Genomic DNA, 20,090 nt, shown 5'->3' on the forward strand with positions numbered 1-20,090 from the left:
CGATGTATGAATCTGTGCACCAGACCTCTAGTTTGATAAATAAAGTGTATGCTCTGCTACCACAGGATATCTCACTCCTCTGGCCTTATTGCTAAGATCCTTCTTTGAACTGACAGGTTCTGTAGTTACCCATATCTATCTTCTAATGAGGAAAACTAAACAAAGTAAAAAATATGTGAAAACTATGCAATATACCTACCTAAGATAGTTCTAACGTAACAAATAGATAGGAGTTATTTTTTTTGCCCATGTGAGATGACTGAGAGACACTAAAGACAACAATTATAAGCCCCAGACAGTTAGAACTTCAAGAAGAGCAAAAAGAAACAGAACAAGTGTCAACTTTTTATAATATAGTTTTAGATTGATGTCCAGGAGTTTATCACTTATTAGCTTTGTAAGAAGTCATTCATATTCTTAGAATCCATTTCCTTGTTAATAAAATGACTATGAAATATGTCCTGCCTATTTCATGAGATAGTACAGGTCAAAGGAAGAGATCATGCTGTGTTCATCTACCTATCTTATCCCACACATAGTAAGATAAAGGCATCATGATGTAATTTTTTTTCATTTTCACATTTTTCTTTATTATGTGGTATGTAATGCAAGTATGTACTATGCTAAAATACTTAAATTTCCAAAGTACATTTTACATGGTACAGCCCATAGCCTCTGCAGAAGCATTATGAGTAACCTGTGCCTTTATACTTTACAATCCATTGTTGGTCGCTGTGAAAAGTTTAACAGATGAAGAAAAGATAAAACAAAGCCAAATAGGAATACACTTTTCTAAATATACACATATACAGCTTACAATGGACTACAAAAAAAACAAGTCAAATAGCATTTGATGTAGTATCTATAAAATGCAGACTGTAAAAATAGTCAAAGGAACATGAAATATATTTTAACTTTAAAAACAACTTAGAAAAAAGTCTTAACAACGAAGAATCTGATATGGTGAATCTGAAGAATATTATATAGAAAAGAATCTAGAAAAAGGCTTAGGTGTTAAATGTTTATTTCCTCTTGCTCAGAAAATGAGGAGTATAAAATTTCTCAGTGTGACTTGTGCAGCCCTTCATAGGTAGTGCCCATCTTGGCCCAGCCAGATTTCTTATGTCTACAAACAAAGCATGAGCCGAACATCATCCATGCCTGCTGAAAATGGCTTCTGACTCCCTCTTTTTCCTAGGGCAAGTTTTTTTCTGGGTTTTTGTTTGGTTTGATTTTTAAAACTGTTTCTACAAAGAGGGCATAAGAGATTAAAAAAACACACACACAAAACTTTGTAAGAACATTATTTTAGAAAACCACCACAAATAGAGCCGGTGAAGCTCTTCTCTTTCACCTCTTTTACTGTGGTTCATTGTTTTGTGGTATATGTTTTGCGGTTGTTGGTTTTTTTTGTTTGTTTGTTTTTGTTTTGGTGTGTGTGTGGGGGGGGGGGGGGACTTTTACCTCAAAGGAATTGCTGAAAAATTCATTACTTATTTTTATCCCTAACATTCAGCACCTCATCCAGAAATAAGGGCCCAAGATCAAGCTTCACGGAGAGGCAGAAACTTGCCAGCTCAGAGGGGGACTCCTCTGACTCAGTCTTTTCCTTGCCAAGCTTGCACAAGGGTGGAATGGTCAAACATGTCCTTGGCACGGGGACTGTTCTGAAAGGCTAGAGGAGTAGCTCTCCCTACCCTAACTGTACTGCCACGCGGACCCTCTGGAACCACATGAGACATCTCCCTGGTGGACTGTCCCATTCTCCAACAGACTGCTTTTCTCCTGAGCCTTTTCCTCCACGACAGTCTCACAGTTAAGCCTGGGCAGCTTTGTTGGCCCAAAGGTCTCCTGTTTGGAATCACTAGTGACAATAAGGACAGCATGCGTGTTTGTGACCCACCATGGTTAAGAGGGAGATGGCATTTTAGAGCACAGGGGAGGGCATTTCTGGTTCTGCTGGCCCAGAAGGACTCATTATGCCCAGGGAACTCACTCTGGTGTAATTCCTCCGAGTTTCCAGGTAAAAAGGTCACAGGTTCCTTGAAGTAAGAAAATGTCTCCAAAGACGTCATGCTGGCCCTCATCCAACGTGAATAGTGTGGCAAAAGTCTCCAAGGGGATGACTAACATGTCAGGAGACAAAATGTTCTTCAGCTCCGGCCTGTGTAGTTCAGTGGTTAGAGTGTCAGCCTGCACACTGGAGGATCTAAATTCCCAGTCGAGGGCATATACCTGGGTTGCAGGTTCAATCCCTTCCCAGGTCTATCAGTGAGTGTGGAAAGAAACTAATTGATGTCTCTCTTTCACATCAATGTTTTTCTCTCTCACTCCCCCTCCTTCCCTCTTTTCCACTCTCTCTAAAAAAAATTAATCAATGGAAAAAATATTCTTGAGGGTTAATTAAGGGTCTTGGCATTTTGAGAATGTCTCTTTTGCAAAAGGGGAAAAGGGACACTTTCTTCACAGAGGTTATATGTTTTCAACAATCCTTTTATAGGACCTGTCTCACCACTTGTGTCAGGTACCTTCAGAAGTGGCTATGAAAGGAGACAGAGGTCAAAAAGACCTTCCTAAAGTTTCAGCAAAGTGGGGCTTTCTGAAGAGCCAGTTACAACATCCAATCCCTTTCACAACATGGAGAAATCAGCAGCACCTGAGGATCTCAGCTGCCACCCCAGCTGCTGCCTGGAGGCTCGTATACAGTCCCTCCCTGCTAGTGCAGACCCAGCCTCACAGCCCAAGGCTGCTGACCTCCAGGCACCTCTGCCGCTGGGGACAGCCTGCTGGAGAGAAGGTGCGAGCAAAAATATTTAAAAGTGTCTTTTAAACTGTTAAAAACTATCTATACTAATAAAAGGATAATATGCTAATTAGACTAGACATCTTTCTGAACAAAGCCACAGTGGCAGGGGCCGAGGCAGAGGTGGTAGGGGAGAGCAGTTAGTGGGATCAGGCCGGCAGGGGAGAGCAGTTAGGAGAATCAGGCCAGCAGGGGAGAGCAGTTATGGGGATCAGGCCGGCAGGGGAGAGCAGTTAGGGGTGATCAGGCAGGCGGGGTCCCGGATTGGAGAGGGTGCAGGCTGGGCTGAGAGACCCCCCCTACCCCCATGCACGAATTTTGTGCACCGGGACTCTAGTACAATATAAAGCACATTATCATAACAGAAACAAAAGACTACAGTATTCAATAGCTTTTTTTAAGATATATTTTTATTGATTTCAGAGAGGAAGAGAGAGAGAGAGAAACATCAATGATGAGAGAGAATCATTGACTGGGTGCCTCCTGCATGCCCCCTACTGGGGACTGAGCCCAAAATCCGGGCATGTGCCCTTGACGGGAATTGAACCCAGGACCCTTCAGTCCACAGGCCGACACTCTATCCACTGAGCCAAACTAGCTAGGGCAAGAGCTACTTTTCAAAAGTTATCTTGTAAAATGGGAAGCCCAAAAGTCTATTTATAATGCATAGACTTCAAAAGGAAAACAAAGACTCTTAATGAAGACAGAAAATTACTCCCCTTACTCAGAGTGTCATCAGGTCTTAGGAACATAAGAGAAACAGAGTACATATAAACATGGCAATTTTCATGCAACATGTTAATTGCCACTAAAGAGATGACTTCTAAAAATGGTGAGAGAGCCCTAACTGGTTTGCCTCAGTGGATAGAGTGTCAGCCTGCGGACTGAAGGGTCCCGGGTTCGATTCCGGTCAAGGGCATGTACCTTGGTTGTGGGCACATCCCCAGTAGCAGGTGTGCAGGAGGCAGCTGATTGATGTTTCTCTCTCATCGATGTTTCTAACTCTCTATCCCTCTCCCTTCTTCTCTATAAAAAAAATCAAAAAAAATCTATTTTTAAGAAAAAGTGGTGAGAGAACACAGTACACAGAGCAACTAATTTTCTAAAGTCAGAGGAGGCTTCACTGAGGTAACACCTAATTTGAAAAACGATGGGGAAGGAAAACTTGGAGAAGGGGGCAAACAAATAGTCATCAAAGGGCTTGGGATGTCTGAAATGTAGTAAAAAGTTTAGTGATGGAAGGGACTATAGAACAGAAAGGTGGGCTATGGCCAAACTGTGAAAAGCTTTGTTTGAATTTAATTCTGTAGGTAATATGATTAGTTTTGTTTTACAGGAAGAAAACAGAAAATAAAGATGATAAACTGGCTGATGGAACAAGAGAAAAAATTATATGAGCCTAATTTAAGCCCTTAGAAGGATGGAAAAATAAATCATAGACAAAAGACATTTGAAGAAACCAGTAGAGAGCATAAGGATTGAGAGGATTTCTGGATGAAAGCCCCCAAAATGTACTTCCTTACTGACCTAGCAATTTCACTTAATGAGTCAAAGATTTAGCAACCTGGATAGTAAAATGGTGTTGTTTATAGCAACAAAAATTTAGAAACAATATCCAACAACGGGACATCATACGATGAAGACTTTGAAGACATTAAAAAATTGGAAAATGTATGACATAACAAGTTCATAGGACTATTAACACCTTTCATACCGCATAGAAATCTCTAAGACATACACCAGGGACCACACGTTTTTGGGCAAACTGCACGTTATTTAAATCATCATAACTACAGATCATAATGCACTTTAGGTGTTGTTTTTCAATAATTATAACATTTTTATTTACAAAAACAATTAAACAAACAATTAAAGTTCCTAGTACATTTTTAACGTATGGTACTGCGTAAAACATTTTCTAAAAGCGCCAGGAACTTGAAGACGAAGACTATTCAAATGACCAAAATACAATGTAACTGCAATGCTTTATGGGTTCGTGCAATTATATAGTTTTTCGTAGATTGACCTGCACAGTTTCCACCAATGAGATCGCTTCATTCGATGTGGACAAGACAGTGTGTTGACAGCTAAGGTCTGTAACAGATGGCATGTGAAAAACGAGAAAACTTGTGAGCGGTCCTTAACAGATGGCGCGCGAAACACGAGAAAGCTCGTGAGCGGTACGAAAGGTGTTAAATGAAGAAAACAAAATCCGGACTATTAAATGAAGAAAGCAGAATCCAAATCAGCACTGCAATGTTATTCAATTATCTATATTTATAAAAGGCTAAGCAACCCGCCAACTTGGCCGGTAAGTATGAAGTGCAATGACCACCAGAGGGCAGACGTTCAATGCAGGAGATGCCCAGCTATAGCAACTCTCACATTCTGGGGCGCCCTTTGAGCCAGCCAGGTAGGGACTGCAGGAGGTTGGTTCCAGGGCATGTCCAGCCCGTCTCGCCAGTCCCGCCCTGTCGGCCACCTTCTAATCAATTTCCTTTCAATGTGCAACGAATCCGTGCACCGAGCCACTAGTAAAATATAAAAGTGCTAGAGGCCTGGTGCACAGATTCGTGCACCAGTAGGGTCCCTCGGCCTGGCCTGTATCCTCTTGAAACCTGGGACCTCTTGGGGGATGTTGGATAGCTGGTTTCGACCCAATCTGGACAGGAGGGAGCCCAATCACTGCAGGCCTGATCCAGACAGGAGGGAGCCCGATCCTGTGCATTGAGCATCTGTCCCCTGGTGGTCAGTGGGTGTCATAGCAACCGGCTGACCAGTCATTTGATTTCTTAGGCTTTTTTTTTTTTTTTAATATATTTTATTGATTTTTTACAGAGAGGAAGGGAGAGAGATAGAGAGTCAGAAACATCGATGAGAGAGAAACATCGACCAGCCGCCTCCTGCACATCCCCCACCGGGGATGTGCCCGCAACCCAGGTACATGCCCTTGACCGGAATCGAACCTGGGACCTTTCAGTCCACAGGCCGACACTCTATCCACTGAGCCAAACCGGTTTCAGCTGGTTCCTTAGGCTTTTATATATATAGATGAAAGGGAAAAAAAAAGAGCCCTAACTGGTTTGGCTAAGTGGATAGAGCATAGGCCTATGGACTCAATGGTCCCAGGTTCGATTCCAGTCAAGGGCACCAAAAAAAAAAAAAAAAAAAAAAACCCAGGAAAAAAAGAGGCATGAAATATAAACACAAAATGTTTGCATTATATCTGAGGAATAATAGGTTCTAGGTGAATTTCATTTCTCCCATATACATATTTTCCAAAATTTCTAAAATGAATATAATTTTCCTGCATGTAGCATAGTTAAAACACAGTATTTTCCTGAGGAAAGCTCTCTTGGCCTGTAATGTGGGAGAAGGGTGTCAGGGTGTAGAAAAACAATGGAATGCCTACAGAGAGAGGCAGCAGGAGCTGGGCAAACAGTATAAAAGGAAAACATAAAGACGATGCAAACAAAGTTTCAAATAATTAAAGTTTTATCTTAAGACTGACCTGACAACTTCCTTCAACTCTTCCTCAACTGTCCTTTGCCATAGGCCCTGATATCAGAACTAAGTACATAATCTATTTATTGGTTAAAGTGGCTTTTAAAACTTACCTAAAGATTATAATGTTTTCTATTTAAAAAATGTATTCTGAACTATAATAAGCACCTCTCTTATTAATGAGCTTCATAAACCCAAGGGTTCCCAGGGTAGGAATTCCCTATATCCTAGGCAACATTGATTTTATAATTCTCTAAAATACTGAAAGTACAGTTTCATAGCTTATACATTTCACTTGCAGGTACCTACATTTCAGTTGTTCAATTACACTATTCTATCCTCCGTGAGACTTGGCAGGTAAATATGGTCGGTTAACTATGGGTGCAGTGCTACTACTGGAACAACACAACAGAAAATCTGCATAGTATCACACAAGTAGTAACCTAGAAGTGAATAACAAGTTTATTTCCATATAAAATTTTATAAAAATGAAATAAAGTAACTTTTCTAACTGTACAATAAAGCCAGGATTAGACATCTTTAATCACAAAGGAGATTAAAGATTAAGCTGATGACAAAAATCACTTTACAAATGTCTAAACATAGAAAAATGCTTCAAACATGTTTACAATGTACTAAATCAAAATGCTTTCTCACACAACCAAGGTAAAAACCATTACCTCATTGCTGGGAGCCTCATGCTCAGGAATCACATCTCGATGCTGGTTTTGAGAAACTGATGCACTGACAGAAGATGATGTGCTTTTTGGAGAATGGAAGGCATTGATGAGATGACTCAAAGGAACTGTAACCTAGAAAATGATGCAAGTTGATATTTAGCAATGTGCCACCACAAAATGAAATATTTCAAAGCATATATCCAAAATTTGATACTTCTCAACTTCTCCCCTACACCATCCTGTTCTAAGTCACCATCACATATATGTAGATTTTTATAATAACCTCCTAACTGCTGCTCTCCCTGTGTGTGCTCTAGCAAAACTAAAGTCAGATCCATCACTCCTGTTCAAAACCCTCCAATGGCTTCTCTTCTCACTAAAATAAAAGCCAAAGTCATAAATACTATGATACACACAGCCCTCCTTGGGTCTTTACTACCTCTCTGAATTTATTCACTACTATGCTCCCCCCTCCCCACTTCATTCTCTCTGCTCCAGCCCCACTGGGCTCCTTGCTGTTCCCGAAACACACCTGGCAGGTTCTCACTTCAAGGTCTGCACATTATTTATTCCCTCTTGTCAGTTAGTAACATAGCCTGCCCTTATACACTCTTGAGTTCTTAACTCAAAAGTTCATCTACGGATCCTGAGTGTACCACTCTCCTGCACTGTGAATCTCTGCATTGAATGTCACTGTAAAGTATTCAGAGCTCAAACTCCAGGCCAAACCAGAGGCTAGGAGGCTATGGTTTTGAGCTCCCACTTTCTAATCACTAGGTCTTACTGATGACCAGCCCAGCCCTGATGCTATCTAGTACATAAGCTATTTATTGGTTAAAGAGGCTTCAGAAAATCTGAAGTCACTTTATTGACAGAAATCACCTTATTCACTTTATTAGCATATATCACTTTATTAAATCCAGGAGTGATCCAAAAGGACTTCTTATAAATAATTACACTCCTATGGCTCACAAAATTCAAAAGATTTTTTTGCCCTGGCTAGGTAGCTCAGTTGATTAACCATCATCCAGATACACCAAGATTGCGGATTCAATCCCAGGTCATACAGGGCACATAAAAGAATCAACAAGTGAATGTATAAATAAGTGGTATAACAAAATCGATGTATCTCTCTCTCTCTAAAATCAATAAGTAAAAATTCAAGAAGAAATAAAAGAAAGGAATTCCAAGGGATTTAGAAACTCTGCTAAAAATGGGGAACACAAACGAAATCTTTATTCTTTATTATACCACACTAAAATATAAATTCCATGTGGCAAGGGATTTTTTTTCCTTATATTGCCTTATTTTTCTCTATTTTATTTATATAATTAATATAAAATGTTTCATAAATTACATTTTTCTTTATTTTATTCATAACTTACATATTTTATTTTTATGTTATTCAATACCACAGCTCAGTGCAGCAACAATGCACAAAGTAGATGATAGATAAATATTTGTTGAGTAAATAAATTAAATAGGTTCTGCCTATGCCAGGTTTTGTACTATGTGTTTTACTTATATTATCATTTAATCTTCATTTAACAGCCATAAATTTGTTACTATTACACTTCCTATTTAATTAAAACAGCAAGAATTTAGATAGGTTCAGTGGCATGTTCAAAGTCACACAGCTAGTAAGTACAGGAGCAAGAATTCTAACCCAGACCGTCTGAATCCAGGTTCCAAGTAAAGACTTTTCATTTCAGTTATTGATACAAAAATAAATGTATTATGTTAATTGAAACAGGCTGTAAAACTATCTGTAAATCTATTCTTAACTATGCCAACACATACTTGTGTAGAGATAAAAAAATATAGAAGAATTTATTTTAAAAAGTGATCTCTTTGAATAGGAGATTACAGGTCATCTTGATTTCATTGTTTATATTTTTCTTTTCAGCATTTTTGGCAAGAGCTGTATTATTTTTAGAGCCAGAGTGAAACAGTAAGTTCTTTTAAAACTAGGGGAATAGCCCTGGCTGATGTGACTCCCATGGTTAGAGTGCCAGCCCAAGCACCAAAGGGTTGTGGGTGGGCCTGAAAGTTGGGTGGGGCTGGGTAAATAGTGTTATCCAGACTGATGGAGACTCAAATATGGTACCCATCTGCCAGCTGGGGGATGGGGGGGGGGGGGCAGGTGAGGGCTCAGCCAAAGAACAATATGCCAGAGTGATCTACAAAAAATGTAAATCTGATCATGTTACTCCCTGCTTAAAAGCATTCAATGGTTTTCAACACAAATGAAATCTAAAGTCCCTTATTGTAACTCCCTATATGGTCTGTTTCAAGGCTTCTCCCCAACCTCATTTCTCTCATTGGGCCTCTTAATCACCACACTCTAGCCACACTGTTCTTATTTTTGTTTCTTCCGTCTGCTAAGCTCTTTCCCATATCGGGACCTCCAGATGTCCTTCCATCCTTCTGAGATACCATTCATTCTTTTTTTTAACATATATATACATGTATGTTTTTATTGATTTTAGAGTGAGAGGAAGGGAGAGGGCTAGAGAGAGTGAAACACCTATCTGCTGCCTCTTGTACTCCCCCTAGTGGAGATGAAGCGGGAAACCCAGGCATGTGTCCTGACCAGGAATCCAACCTGAGACCACCTCTGGGTGCAAGCTCAACCAACTGAACCGCACCAGCCAGGGCTCCCTTCAAGCATTCTTCACTTGACTGACTTCTACTCATCTTCTACTTCACATCAGCATCAAGATTCCACATTTGCTTTCTTTACCTGGCACATTACTGACACCCAGTAAATAATCACTTCTATTTTCTATTATCCAGCAAAACAAACAACAAAAAAACCCAAGGGTGTTTGAGTGACACAATTATATGTTTTTCTGTCCTTTTAAATATTTTTTATTGATTTTTGAGAGAGAAGGGAGGGAGGGAGGGAGGGAGGGAGGGAGGGAGAGAGAGAGAGAGAGAGAGAGAGAGAGAGAGAGAGAGAAACACCATGTGAGAGAGAAACGTGATTGTAGTGGTACACACTCCAAGCGGGATCGACCAGCAACTCGGGTATGTGCCCTGACCAGGAACCAAACCATAACCTTTCAGTTCACTGGATGACACAACACAGGGCATAATTATGTTTAAACCAAGAAACTAAAGAGCATTCAAAAAAATACTTTAACATCTGAATGTTTTCAAAACCCATTTGCAAAACTTTAAGAACTCTGAAGGAAAAAAAAAGAAAACCTTCAATATGACACAGAGAAAAGACCATGTGAAAAACATGTGAAGATACATGGCCAACAACAAGCCAAGGGGAAAATGTTACCATCAAAAGAGATTTTTAAATGAACCCAGAACAAAACTTTGCGACAAGTGTTTAGTGCTTACGAGGAGATAATTGAAAACTCTTGGAATCATTTTTCTCTGCCCCATCTTTTGCTTTAAGAAAAGATGGGGAGGAAGCTCAATCAAAACGTCAACTGCAGGCAGTCAATAACTTGAAAATATCTGACATTTCTGGTCCAATAAAAAAGAAAGAAACAGCTTTCGTGGCAGATCATCCAAATTATTACAGCACGTTTCGGTTCAATTCCATTTAAAGGGATAGAGAATAGGGGATCGGAGGCAGGAAAATGGGAAGCAACTATTTACTTGCTTCCTTCACATCGATGGCAAGGAGGACTCCTGTCCTCCCCCTATGGCGTCGATGGCAAGGAGGTCCCCCCACCCAACCTCTATGCCCGAATGTCCAGCACTAAACAATGGCTGATGGATTCCCCAACAAAAATTCCACGCAGTCAACTCGACAAGCCAAGATCCCCATCACGCTTATGTCACGGCCCTGCTTCACCGTCAGCCCTTGACTCTGAGCGGTGCCCCTGATCCATTCTCGCCCCCAGAACTCATGTTGGTCTAATCGCTTCCCTCCAACGATCCCTTAGGTAGGAGAAACTGCTTCCAAGAAAAGCAAATGGCAAACAGACGCGGGCGGAGGGGGGCTGGGGGACGGGCTGGAGGCCGGGACTCACCTGGGGCTGCACCGTGCTCGACAGGGAAAACATCGCCTTCGGGCCCTCAGCGACCTCAGCCGCCGGCTGAAACTGCCCGTCCGTCCACGCAAGGAAGGGGCGCAGCCCTTTTTCTCCCTCCCCTTACCCGCACTCTCCCAAAGAACGGAAAATGGCCTCCCCTCCCTACAGCTGCGGCACCGATCTTCTGCCCCGGAAGCAAAGCTCTAACGCAACAGTACTTCCGGGGCAGGGCAGCCCTCGGCCTCCCAGTGGCGTCTCTGCGGGTGCTGCTGGCCCCCGAAAGCAGTTGATGATCATGTGGAATAGTACATTGGCTAACCGCGAAAGCTCCTTTGGCTGTATTTTCCTGTTTCTGAGGGACCGGCATGCACCCCGTTAAACCTTTCTGCAGCTTCCTTATGCAATGCATTGTGTCCCGACTGGAACAGAGTGAGCTGTAAGGTCTTTTGTTACAAGTTTTTTTTATGTCTTCACAATAAGTAGAAAATTCTGACTCTTGATCCTAATCTGTTTCAATCAGGCACGTTACATCCGGTTAAAATGTCAGATTATACCACCCGATTCCTGCTCTTCCAGTTTCTCGACGTCTACGATTTCACTAGCCACCATTTTCCAGAACAAACCCAACCGGTTTACATTTCAGGGGGGAGCAGGGGGGAGCGGGGGAAGGTCGCGAAGGAGTGTTTTTTTTTTAATGCAGGAAGTCGGGATCCCAACAGCCTCCTCTGAAGGTCGAGAGTTAACTCTTCAAACCCCGCGGTTCCGCTTCAGGGACCCGCAGTCCCTTCTTGTGTTTGCAGCACCGCCTCCCCACCCCCTCTCGTTACAAATAAATTGGGCAGTGGCCACTGCCCTGGAGTCACGTGTGGTTGGTTGGAGAAATTCCCAGCGTCCCCGCCCTCACGCCCATTGGATCCTGCGGCGTCTACAAAGGGGAAATGACTGAGATGGGGCTGCGCGGGGCTGGACTAGGCGAGCGCGGCGGCGTCGTGACGTCACGGCTGCGGCGGCGTGGGCGGGGCCTTACTTTGAACCCAGTTGGCGGGAGCGGCGGCAGGGACCGGGGCTCTGGCGGCGGCTGCAGGCTTCAGTCTGGGCTGGCCCGCAATGGAGTCCTCCGCGGGGAGCGAGAAGGAGAGCGGAAGAGGCGCAGCCACAGGGAAATGCGTGGATAGGATCTCGGTGCCAAGACCTCCCTCCATCGAGGAGTTCACCATAGTGAAGCCCATTAGCCGGGGCGCCTTTGGGAAGGTGTATCTGGGACAGAAAGGCGGCAAGTTGTATGCAGTCAAGGTAAGAAGCCCTTATTTCTGCCCCCTGGATGAGGCAGGCCCCGGGGCCGCTGCAGCAACTAGATTGGGTGGCCCGGTTTGCTGGCGCCTGCTCGGACCGCGGCGGGCTGACTTCTCACCAGGGTGACATCAGCCCAGGCAAGTTGGTTGTCTCAGCTCTGCCCCACCCTTCTCTTCACACCGCGATTGCTTAGGAGACACCAGAACTTCTGAAGCCCTTATACCAGCGGTTCTCAACCTGTGGGTCGAGACCCCTTTGGGGGTCGAAGGACCTTTTCACAGGGGTCGCCTAAGACCATGGGAAAACACATATTTAATTACACATTGCTTTTGTGATTAATCACTATGCATTAATTATGTTCAACTTGTAACAATGAAAATACATCCTGCCTATCAGATATTTACAATTCATAACAGTAGCAAAATTACAGTTATGAGGTAGCAACGAAAATAATGTTATGGTTGGGGGTCACCACAACATGAGGAACTGTATTAAAGGGTCCCAGCATTAGGAAGGTTGAGAACCACTGCTTTATATTGATTTGGCCTTTACAGGAATTAAGTTTGAAACTTTAAATGTGAAAGTTATTTTTCAAATTATGTTTTAATTCTATCCGTTCGACATAGATTAATGTCTGACCTGCTATATAGCGAGAAGATCTCATTAAACAACCTCATTTTTTTACCATCAAACCTTCCATTTTAAGTCTAGAATGTATTTTTATTTAAAGACTAAACTGAAATATGTCCTAAATCAGCCTTTTATCCTTGCAGCGGTATGTAGCATTCCAAAAGCATTCAAGAGCTTTAAATGTGTTTGAAGTTGTTCCGCTCATTCTTGCTTATCCAGTCTCATAGTTTCAGATGACTCACATTTCAGCAATCAGTGTCCATGATAAAGGGAAGGGGAGAGCTGTCTGACCAGCAGGAGTTTCAACTTTCTATTGGACATTGCTATATGAATATCTAGCAGGCATCTCCCTGTTCTACTGGCCTAACTTTGACCACTCCTCTCCACTAACTGCCTGAACTGTCTGAACCTCCTGTATTCCCTCTCCATTTAATACCAACCACCACCATTATCCCTGTCATAACCTTGTGTCATTTAACTTTCCTCTATTTCAACTGTGTATCCTATCTTCTCAAGAAGTCTTGTCAATTTTGTCTAACATTCTTATTACCCCTTCCATTCCAATTCCCAAGTCTGCCCTTCATTTTGTCTTCCCCCTTTAATTCATTCTCTTTCTTTATTCCTTCCTTCTTAAAGTAGAATTTGGCTTTTAAGTAAATTAAAGATTGGGTAACCATCACCACAATGCAATTTTAGAACATTTCTATCACCTCAAAAAGCTCTCTGCGGCCCATCTGCAGTGCCTCCCCCTTCTACCCTCCTCCCAGGTAACCGACAACCTACTTTCTATCTTATAGGTTTGTCTTTTCTAGACATTGCATATAAGTAGAATCATACAATATACGGTCTTTGGTTTCTGTTCACTTGAAATGATATTTTTGAGTTTCAGTAGGCCTTCATTTCCATACTAGTCTACTAGAATAGCTCCCTAACTGGAATAACTTTTTTTTTTTCATCCATTCCTTAGTCCGTGGCACACAAGCTAAAGTCCACATTCCTTAGAAAAGCATTCATTTTAAAAAAGAAAGAAAGAAAAGAAAGAACATTTCTGCTTCATTCCTACTCTAAACTTCCACCTGTATCTTCCACACATCCTGTGTTCTAGCCACTCCAGACAATTGACTAGTCCCTGAATTTTGCATTTTGTCTTCCTTCTGAGCTTATCTTTATTCTGGTCCCTCCTTAAGTGCTCTTCTTCTACCCTTCTCTGCTCTTCGCCACCTATGTTGTTTATGTATTAAGGTTTATCTTAGCCTCCCCTTCATACCTTCCCTGCCCTTTTAGATCCATCCCATTAAAATGACCTCTTCCTTGCTTCCTATGTTCCCAAGATGCTTTGCTTTTCCTTCTACTGTACTTTCTAAACAGTCATTATCCATTGTTGAAATGAAAACCAATGAAACAAATTCATTTTTCAGTATTTATTGAGCATCTCTTCATTTGTAAGATCTGGGCTACAGTGGTGATCAAAACAAACCTGCATTCATGGAATTTCCAATCTGATGGAATGATAGGTTACAAACTAGCTTTGTCAGTTGTCCATAGTTTTCTTATGGTAAGGATCTAAGGTTGGAATTGACAGTGTACTCATGATTTTATTAAATACCTCATCTTCTTTTCCTTGCGATAGTCCTGAAACTTGATCTCAATGTTACTATTTAGTTAGGGCTCTGCATTTAATGTAGATTATAGTTTTGTCTCTCTACTGGTTACCTTGAGACTTGAAAAAAGTAGTATTTGGTGTGTCTTTTTTGTAAGGCAGCATTTGAGACTAAGTTTCAGTAGTTCTAACCATGTATTAAGATTTTATTTTCTAGGCAAACTTCCTACATTCTTTCTCTTTCTGATTTTATTTCCATCCATCAAAGAATCAGAAAGTGAAAAATATATACAGTGTGCCTCCCCCAAAAAAATATACACACATATTTGAATAATTATAAAGGCAGTGTTTATGAAGATACATTTCATTTTCAAAATTGAGCTCTTAGCTGTTAAAGTGTGTATACATTTTTTGTGCGGGGGACACCCTGTAATAAGTTACTCTTTCTCTGTGCCTAGGTTCCTGGTTATCTGGGAGCTATTAGGAACATTACTACCTTTTTTTTTTTTAATTTTGTTTTATTGCTTAAAGTATTACAAAGAGTATTACATATGTCTCCTTTTTGTTTTTCCTCCCTTGACCTTCCCCTGGCCTCCTCTACCCCCCAGTGTCTTGTGTCCATTGGTTATGCTTATATGCATGCATAGAAGTCCTTCAGTTGATCTCTTACCCCACCTCCACATCCTCCCCGGCCTTCCCACTGTAGTTTGACAGTCTGTTCGATGCTGCTCTGCCTCTGTATCTATTTTTGTTCATCAGTTTATAATGGTCTTAATTATCCATAAACTAGAAGCAGGGTGCACAAAAATTTGTGCACTGGCAGGGGTGGGGGATCCCTCAGCCCAATCTGTGCCCTCTCATAGTCTGGGATCCCTCGGGAGATAACCACCTGCTGGCTTAGGCCCGCTCCCCTGGTGTCAGATGGCATGCCCAATCCTGCAGTGTCTGCCCCGTCTCCCCCGGTCACAAATGGCAGGCCTGGATCCCGCGCTGGGTGGGGTGGCTGCTCAGATAGTACTGCCGCCCACTCTGCACACGGCAAGCCCAGATCCCGCTCTGGGGCAGGCCGGTGGCTCGCGATTGCGCTGCTGCCCACCCCACCCACCCCGCCCCGCACACAGCAGGCCCGGTTCCCTGGCTGGGGCGGTCGGCGGCTGGGGATTGCGCTGCCACCAGCCCCAGACGGGGTGGCAGAGCGGGATCTGCCCGCAGTATGCAAATTAGCTGCCATCTTTGTTGGGGGTTAATTTGCATATCACACTGATTAGCCAATGGGAGGTGTAGCAAAGGTATGGTCAATTACCATGTTTGTCTATTATTAGCTACGATAAGTGAGATCATGTGGTATTTTTCTTTCATTGACTGGTTTATTTCACTTAGCATAATGTTCTCCAGTCCCATCCATGCTGTTGCAAATGGTAAGAGTTCCTTCTTTTTTACAGCAGCATAGTATTCCATTGTGTAGATGTACCACAGATTTCTAATCCATTCATCTGCTGATGGGCACTTGGGCTATTTCCAGATCTTAGCTATGGTAAATTGTGCTGCTATGAACATAGGGGTGCATATATCCTTTCTGATTGGTGTTTCTGGTTTCCTGGGATATATTCCTAGAAGTGGGATTACTGGGTCAAATGGGAGTTCCATTTTTAACTTTTTGAGGAAACTCCATACTGTCTTCCATAGTGGCTGCACCAGTCTACATTCCCACCAGCAGTGCATGAGTGTTCCTTTTTCTCCGCATCCTCGCCAGCACTTGTCATTTGTTGATTTGTTGATGTTAGCCATTCTGACAGGTGTGAGATGGTACCTCATTGTCATTTTGATTTGCATCTCTCGGATCATTAGTGAATTTGAGCATGTTTTCATATTCTCTTGGCTTTCTGAATGTCTTCTTTTGAAAAGTGTCTATTTAGGTCCTTTGCCCAATTTTGATTGGATTGTTTATCTTCCTTTTGTTAAGTTGTATGAGTTCCCTATAAATGTTGGAGATTAAACCCTTATCGGTGATAACATTGGCAAATATGTTCTCCCATGCAGTGGACTTTCTTGTTTTGTTTATGGTTTCTTTTGCTGTGCAGAAGCTTTTTATTTTGATGTAGTCCCATTTGTTTGTTTTTTCTTTAGTTTCCAATCCCCTATGAACTGTATCTGTAAAGAAATTGCTTCGGCATATGTCTGAGATTTTGTTGCCTTTGGATTCCTCTAGTATTTTTATGGTTTCCCGTCTTACATTTAAGTCCTTTATCCATTTTGAGTTTATTTTTGTGTATGGCGTATGTTGGTGGTCTAGTTTCATTTTTTTTGCATGTATCTGTCCAATTTTCCCAGCACCATTTACTGAAGAGACTGTCTTGACTCCATTGTATGTTCTTTCCTCCTTTGACAAATATTAATTGAGCATATTGGTTCGGGTCGATTTTTGGGTTCTCTATTCTATTCCACTGAAAAATATGTCTGTTCTTGTGCCAGTACCGGGCAGTTTTGAGAATAGTGGCTTTGTAATACAGCTTGATATCTGGTATTGAGATCCCACCTACTTTGTTCTTCTTTCTCAGGATCGCTGCAGCTCTTCGGGGTCTTTTTTTATTCCACATGAATTTTTGGAGAGTTCGCTCTAGTCTGTGAAATATGCCGTTGGTATTTTAATGGGGAGTGCGTTGAATTTATAGATTGCTTTGAGCAGTATGGACATTTTAATGATGTTGATTCTACCAGTCCATGAATATGGTATGTTCTTCCATCTGTTTATTTCTTCCTCTATCTCTTTTTTCAATGTCCTGTAGTTTTCTGAGTAGAGGTCTTTTACCTCCTTAGTTAAGTTTATTCCTAGGTAGCTTAATTTTTTTGGTGTGATGGTAAATGGGATTGCTTTTTTAGTCTCTCTTTCTGTAAGTTCACTATTGGTGTATAGAAATGCCATAGATTTTTTGGCGTTAATTTTGTATCCTGCTACATTGCCAAATTCATTTATTAAGTCTAATAATTTTTTGATGGAGTCTTTAGGGTTTTTTATGTACAGTATCATGTCATCTGTGAATAAGGACAGTTTTACTTCTTTTCCAATTTGGATGCCTTTTATTTCTTCTTCTTGTCTAATTGCAATGGCTAATACTTCTAGTACTATGTCGAACAGGAGTGGTGAGAGTGGGCATCCCTGTCTTGTTCCTTTTCTTAGGGGAAATGGTTTTACTGTTTGCCCAACTACCTTTGGATTTTGTTATAAGAAGAGCAGACCTCCTACCTTGAGCTAGTGCACAGACCCTGTCGGAGCCCAGCATAGCAGGTCAGGGTGATTACTTGTTCGCCAACATGCTGGGCATGTCGCTCTTCCTGCTTGTCATTCTCTATCACTATGTGTCCGTCAACACTTCCAAGAAACAGGAATGAAAGTGGCACCTTCTCCGCCCCAGGGTTCCAGGATATGGTCTGAGGCAAGTCAGTCAAAGACCATTTGCTTACTCTTTTTCCTTCTTAAAAGGGATGTGATACTTTTGACACTAGATATCAACATTAGCAATTCTCTGTTGGAAAAATTCTGCTTTTGTTTTTTTTCCACATTAGCTGTTTTTCTGGCAGTTTCCTGGTGGCAATCCAAGGTCCAAATGACATCTAGGCATTTTCTCCCTCTGGTTGTTTCTTGGTGGTAAATTCAACCCTGAGAATAATTTGTAATTAAAAATGAATGTCTGTTGTCATGTTGTCTACTATAGGTTGTCAAAAAAGCAGACATGATCAACAAAAATATGACTGATCAGGTACAAGCTGAGAGGGATGCACTGGCCCTAAGCAAAAGCCCTTTCATTGTCCACCTGTACTATTCACTGCAGTCAGCAAGCAATGTCTACTTGGTGAGTAAACAACTTTACTTTTTTGTCTTCAATCAGCAATCACTGAGCCCAGTGACTTAAGACTGAAGTCTTCGAGCTCAGAGTACCTCAGTTTAAATTCCAGCTCTTGCACTTACAGTGAAACATCAATTCTCTAACTTCTCCCATCTCCAACAATTGGGTTCTCTATCAAGTTATTTACTGAAAAAATGTCTCTGATTGTGGAACAACCCTTTCATGCTGACTCATCAGCATGACAAAGAGCATCTCTCAGTACTACATGCCAGGTGCTGTGCTAGGAACAGGAACAAAAAGATGAAAACATTTATTATGGAAACATTTAAACATATGCAAAAAAAATCAAAAGATTAATGTAATGAACTTGATTAGCCTTTCATATAATGGTTTTTGTCATCCTTGAATTCATTGCCTGGATATATTATCTTATTAAAGCTTGAAGATGATGATTTTTACATTTCTATTATTGTTTTAGTTCTGATTAGCTAGAATTTTTCTATAAAGAACTTTCCCTTGTCATCCAAATTATTACTCTGAAATACAGCTTTTATGAGGGAAGCAGAATAAGTACTTGATTCTTTTCCTTTCATCACCAATTTTCAGAAGAGCTACTTCCAGATGTTTATAGTTTTCCTTTTAGTTTTTGTTAAGTATCTTTTTTTTTTTTAATATATTTTATTGATTTTTTACAGAGAGGAAGGGAGAGAGATAGAGAGTTAGAAACATCGATCAGCTGCCTCCTGCACATCTCCCACTGGGGATGTGCCCGCAACCCAGGTACATGCCCTTGACCGGAATCGAACCCAGGACCCCTCAGTCTGCAGGCCGACGCTCTATCCACTGAGCCAAACCGGTTTCGGCAAGTATCTTTATAAATTCATGGAACTGTATAGATTTATAACACATAGGTTTATCCACTTTAGTCATGTTTCAATTGTCCCATCTTAGGTGAATGGGGACCCCTTTGGTTAATTATCTTTTTATACTGTCTGAGACCACAATCTAGGTGATAGTGATTATTAAATTTCATTGCCACTAGGCTATCATTCCTTTTAGGCCTTTTCAGTGGACGGACTAGGAAATACATCTTTATAGAAAGAAAAAATTATAACATGAATTTATACTGTTATTTTCAGTTCAATGGAAGGTTATAGAATTTTTACTTAACATCTTGAAAAATATATAAATTATAAAATGTTTGGGAGAAAATTTTTGTATTTTTTTACCCTGAGAATCTGAGATCCTAGTAACATTAACATAATTACTTGCTTTAACATACAATAGATGTATATCTAAAATATTTTGAGAATAACAATACCAATATTGTTTTGCTAACAGTAATAAAACAATTGGATTTGATTTTGGATTTCTTTGAAGTTCTTTTTGTCCTTTTGTTATACTTTCAAGTTCTGAGTTTTGATGTCACTTGAAATAATAATACTCTGTGAGGGTATGATGTAGATCTAGGTGCATATGTTCCCCTTTTATATCAAAGATTTCTACTGAAAAGCGGGAATCCATAAAAGTTCTAGAAGAAAATTTATATCAGTATTTTTGTAATCATAGAATGGCACAAGATTTACTAAGTACAACATAAAACTTGCTTAAATTTTAAAAACATGTGACACAAAATACCATATACATGGTCAAATGACATGTTTGGATAAAATAGTTATTGTCCAGAAGAAAAACAGGCTAATTTTACTACTATGTAAAGAGATTTGCCAAGCCGGT

At 41.0% G+C, this 20,090-nt stretch overlaps 2 protein-coding genes and 1 pseudogene across 5 annotated transcripts in view; 1 reads left to right on the top strand and 2 right to left on the bottom strand.

Moving 5' to 3' along the window:
• The window catches only part of YME1L1 (YME1 like 1 ATPase), a 58,340-nt gene extending 47,176 nt beyond the window's left edge, over window positions 1–11,164 (bottom strand). Inside the window, exons 1-2 of the mRNA XM_059661047.1 lie at window positions 10,983–11,164; window positions 6,988–7,119 (exon numbers count right to left, since the gene is read on the bottom strand). Of these exons, the coding sequence (XP_059517030.1) occupies window positions 6,988–7,119; window positions 10,983–11,015 (165 nt within the window). The 5' untranslated portion in view covers window positions 11,016–11,164. The remainder of the gene's footprint in view (window positions 1–6,987; window positions 7,120–10,982) is intronic.
• Window positions 1,440–6,845, bottom strand: LOC132233082 (cdc42 effector protein 3-like; annotated as a pseudogene).
• A 56-nt stretch (window positions 11,165–11,220) lies between the features above and the next one.
• The window catches only part of MASTL (microtubule associated serine/threonine kinase like), a 45,628-nt gene continuing 36,758 nt past the window's right edge, over window positions 11,221–20,090 (top strand). For 2 of the 4 annotated variants that reach the window (XM_059661034.1, XM_059661017.1), the window contains exons 1-2: window positions 11,999–12,278; window positions 18,222–18,359. In XM_059661034.1, coding sequence (XP_059517017.1) covers window positions 12,093–12,278; window positions 18,222–18,359 — 324 coding nt within the window. In that variant the 5' untranslated portion in view covers window positions 11,999–12,092. Of the gene's footprint in view, window positions 11,422–11,998; window positions 12,279–18,221; window positions 18,360–20,090 lie in introns of those variants that run through there. The other 2 variants (XM_059661026.1, XM_059661007.1) reach the window with 2 other exon arrangements.

This window comes from Myotis daubentonii, chromosome 1, assembly GCF_963259705.1.
Source record: "Myotis daubentonii chromosome 1, mMyoDau2.1, whole genome shotgun sequence".
NCBI lineage: Eukaryota > Metazoa > Chordata > Mammalia > Chiroptera > Vespertilionidae > Myotis > Myotis daubentonii.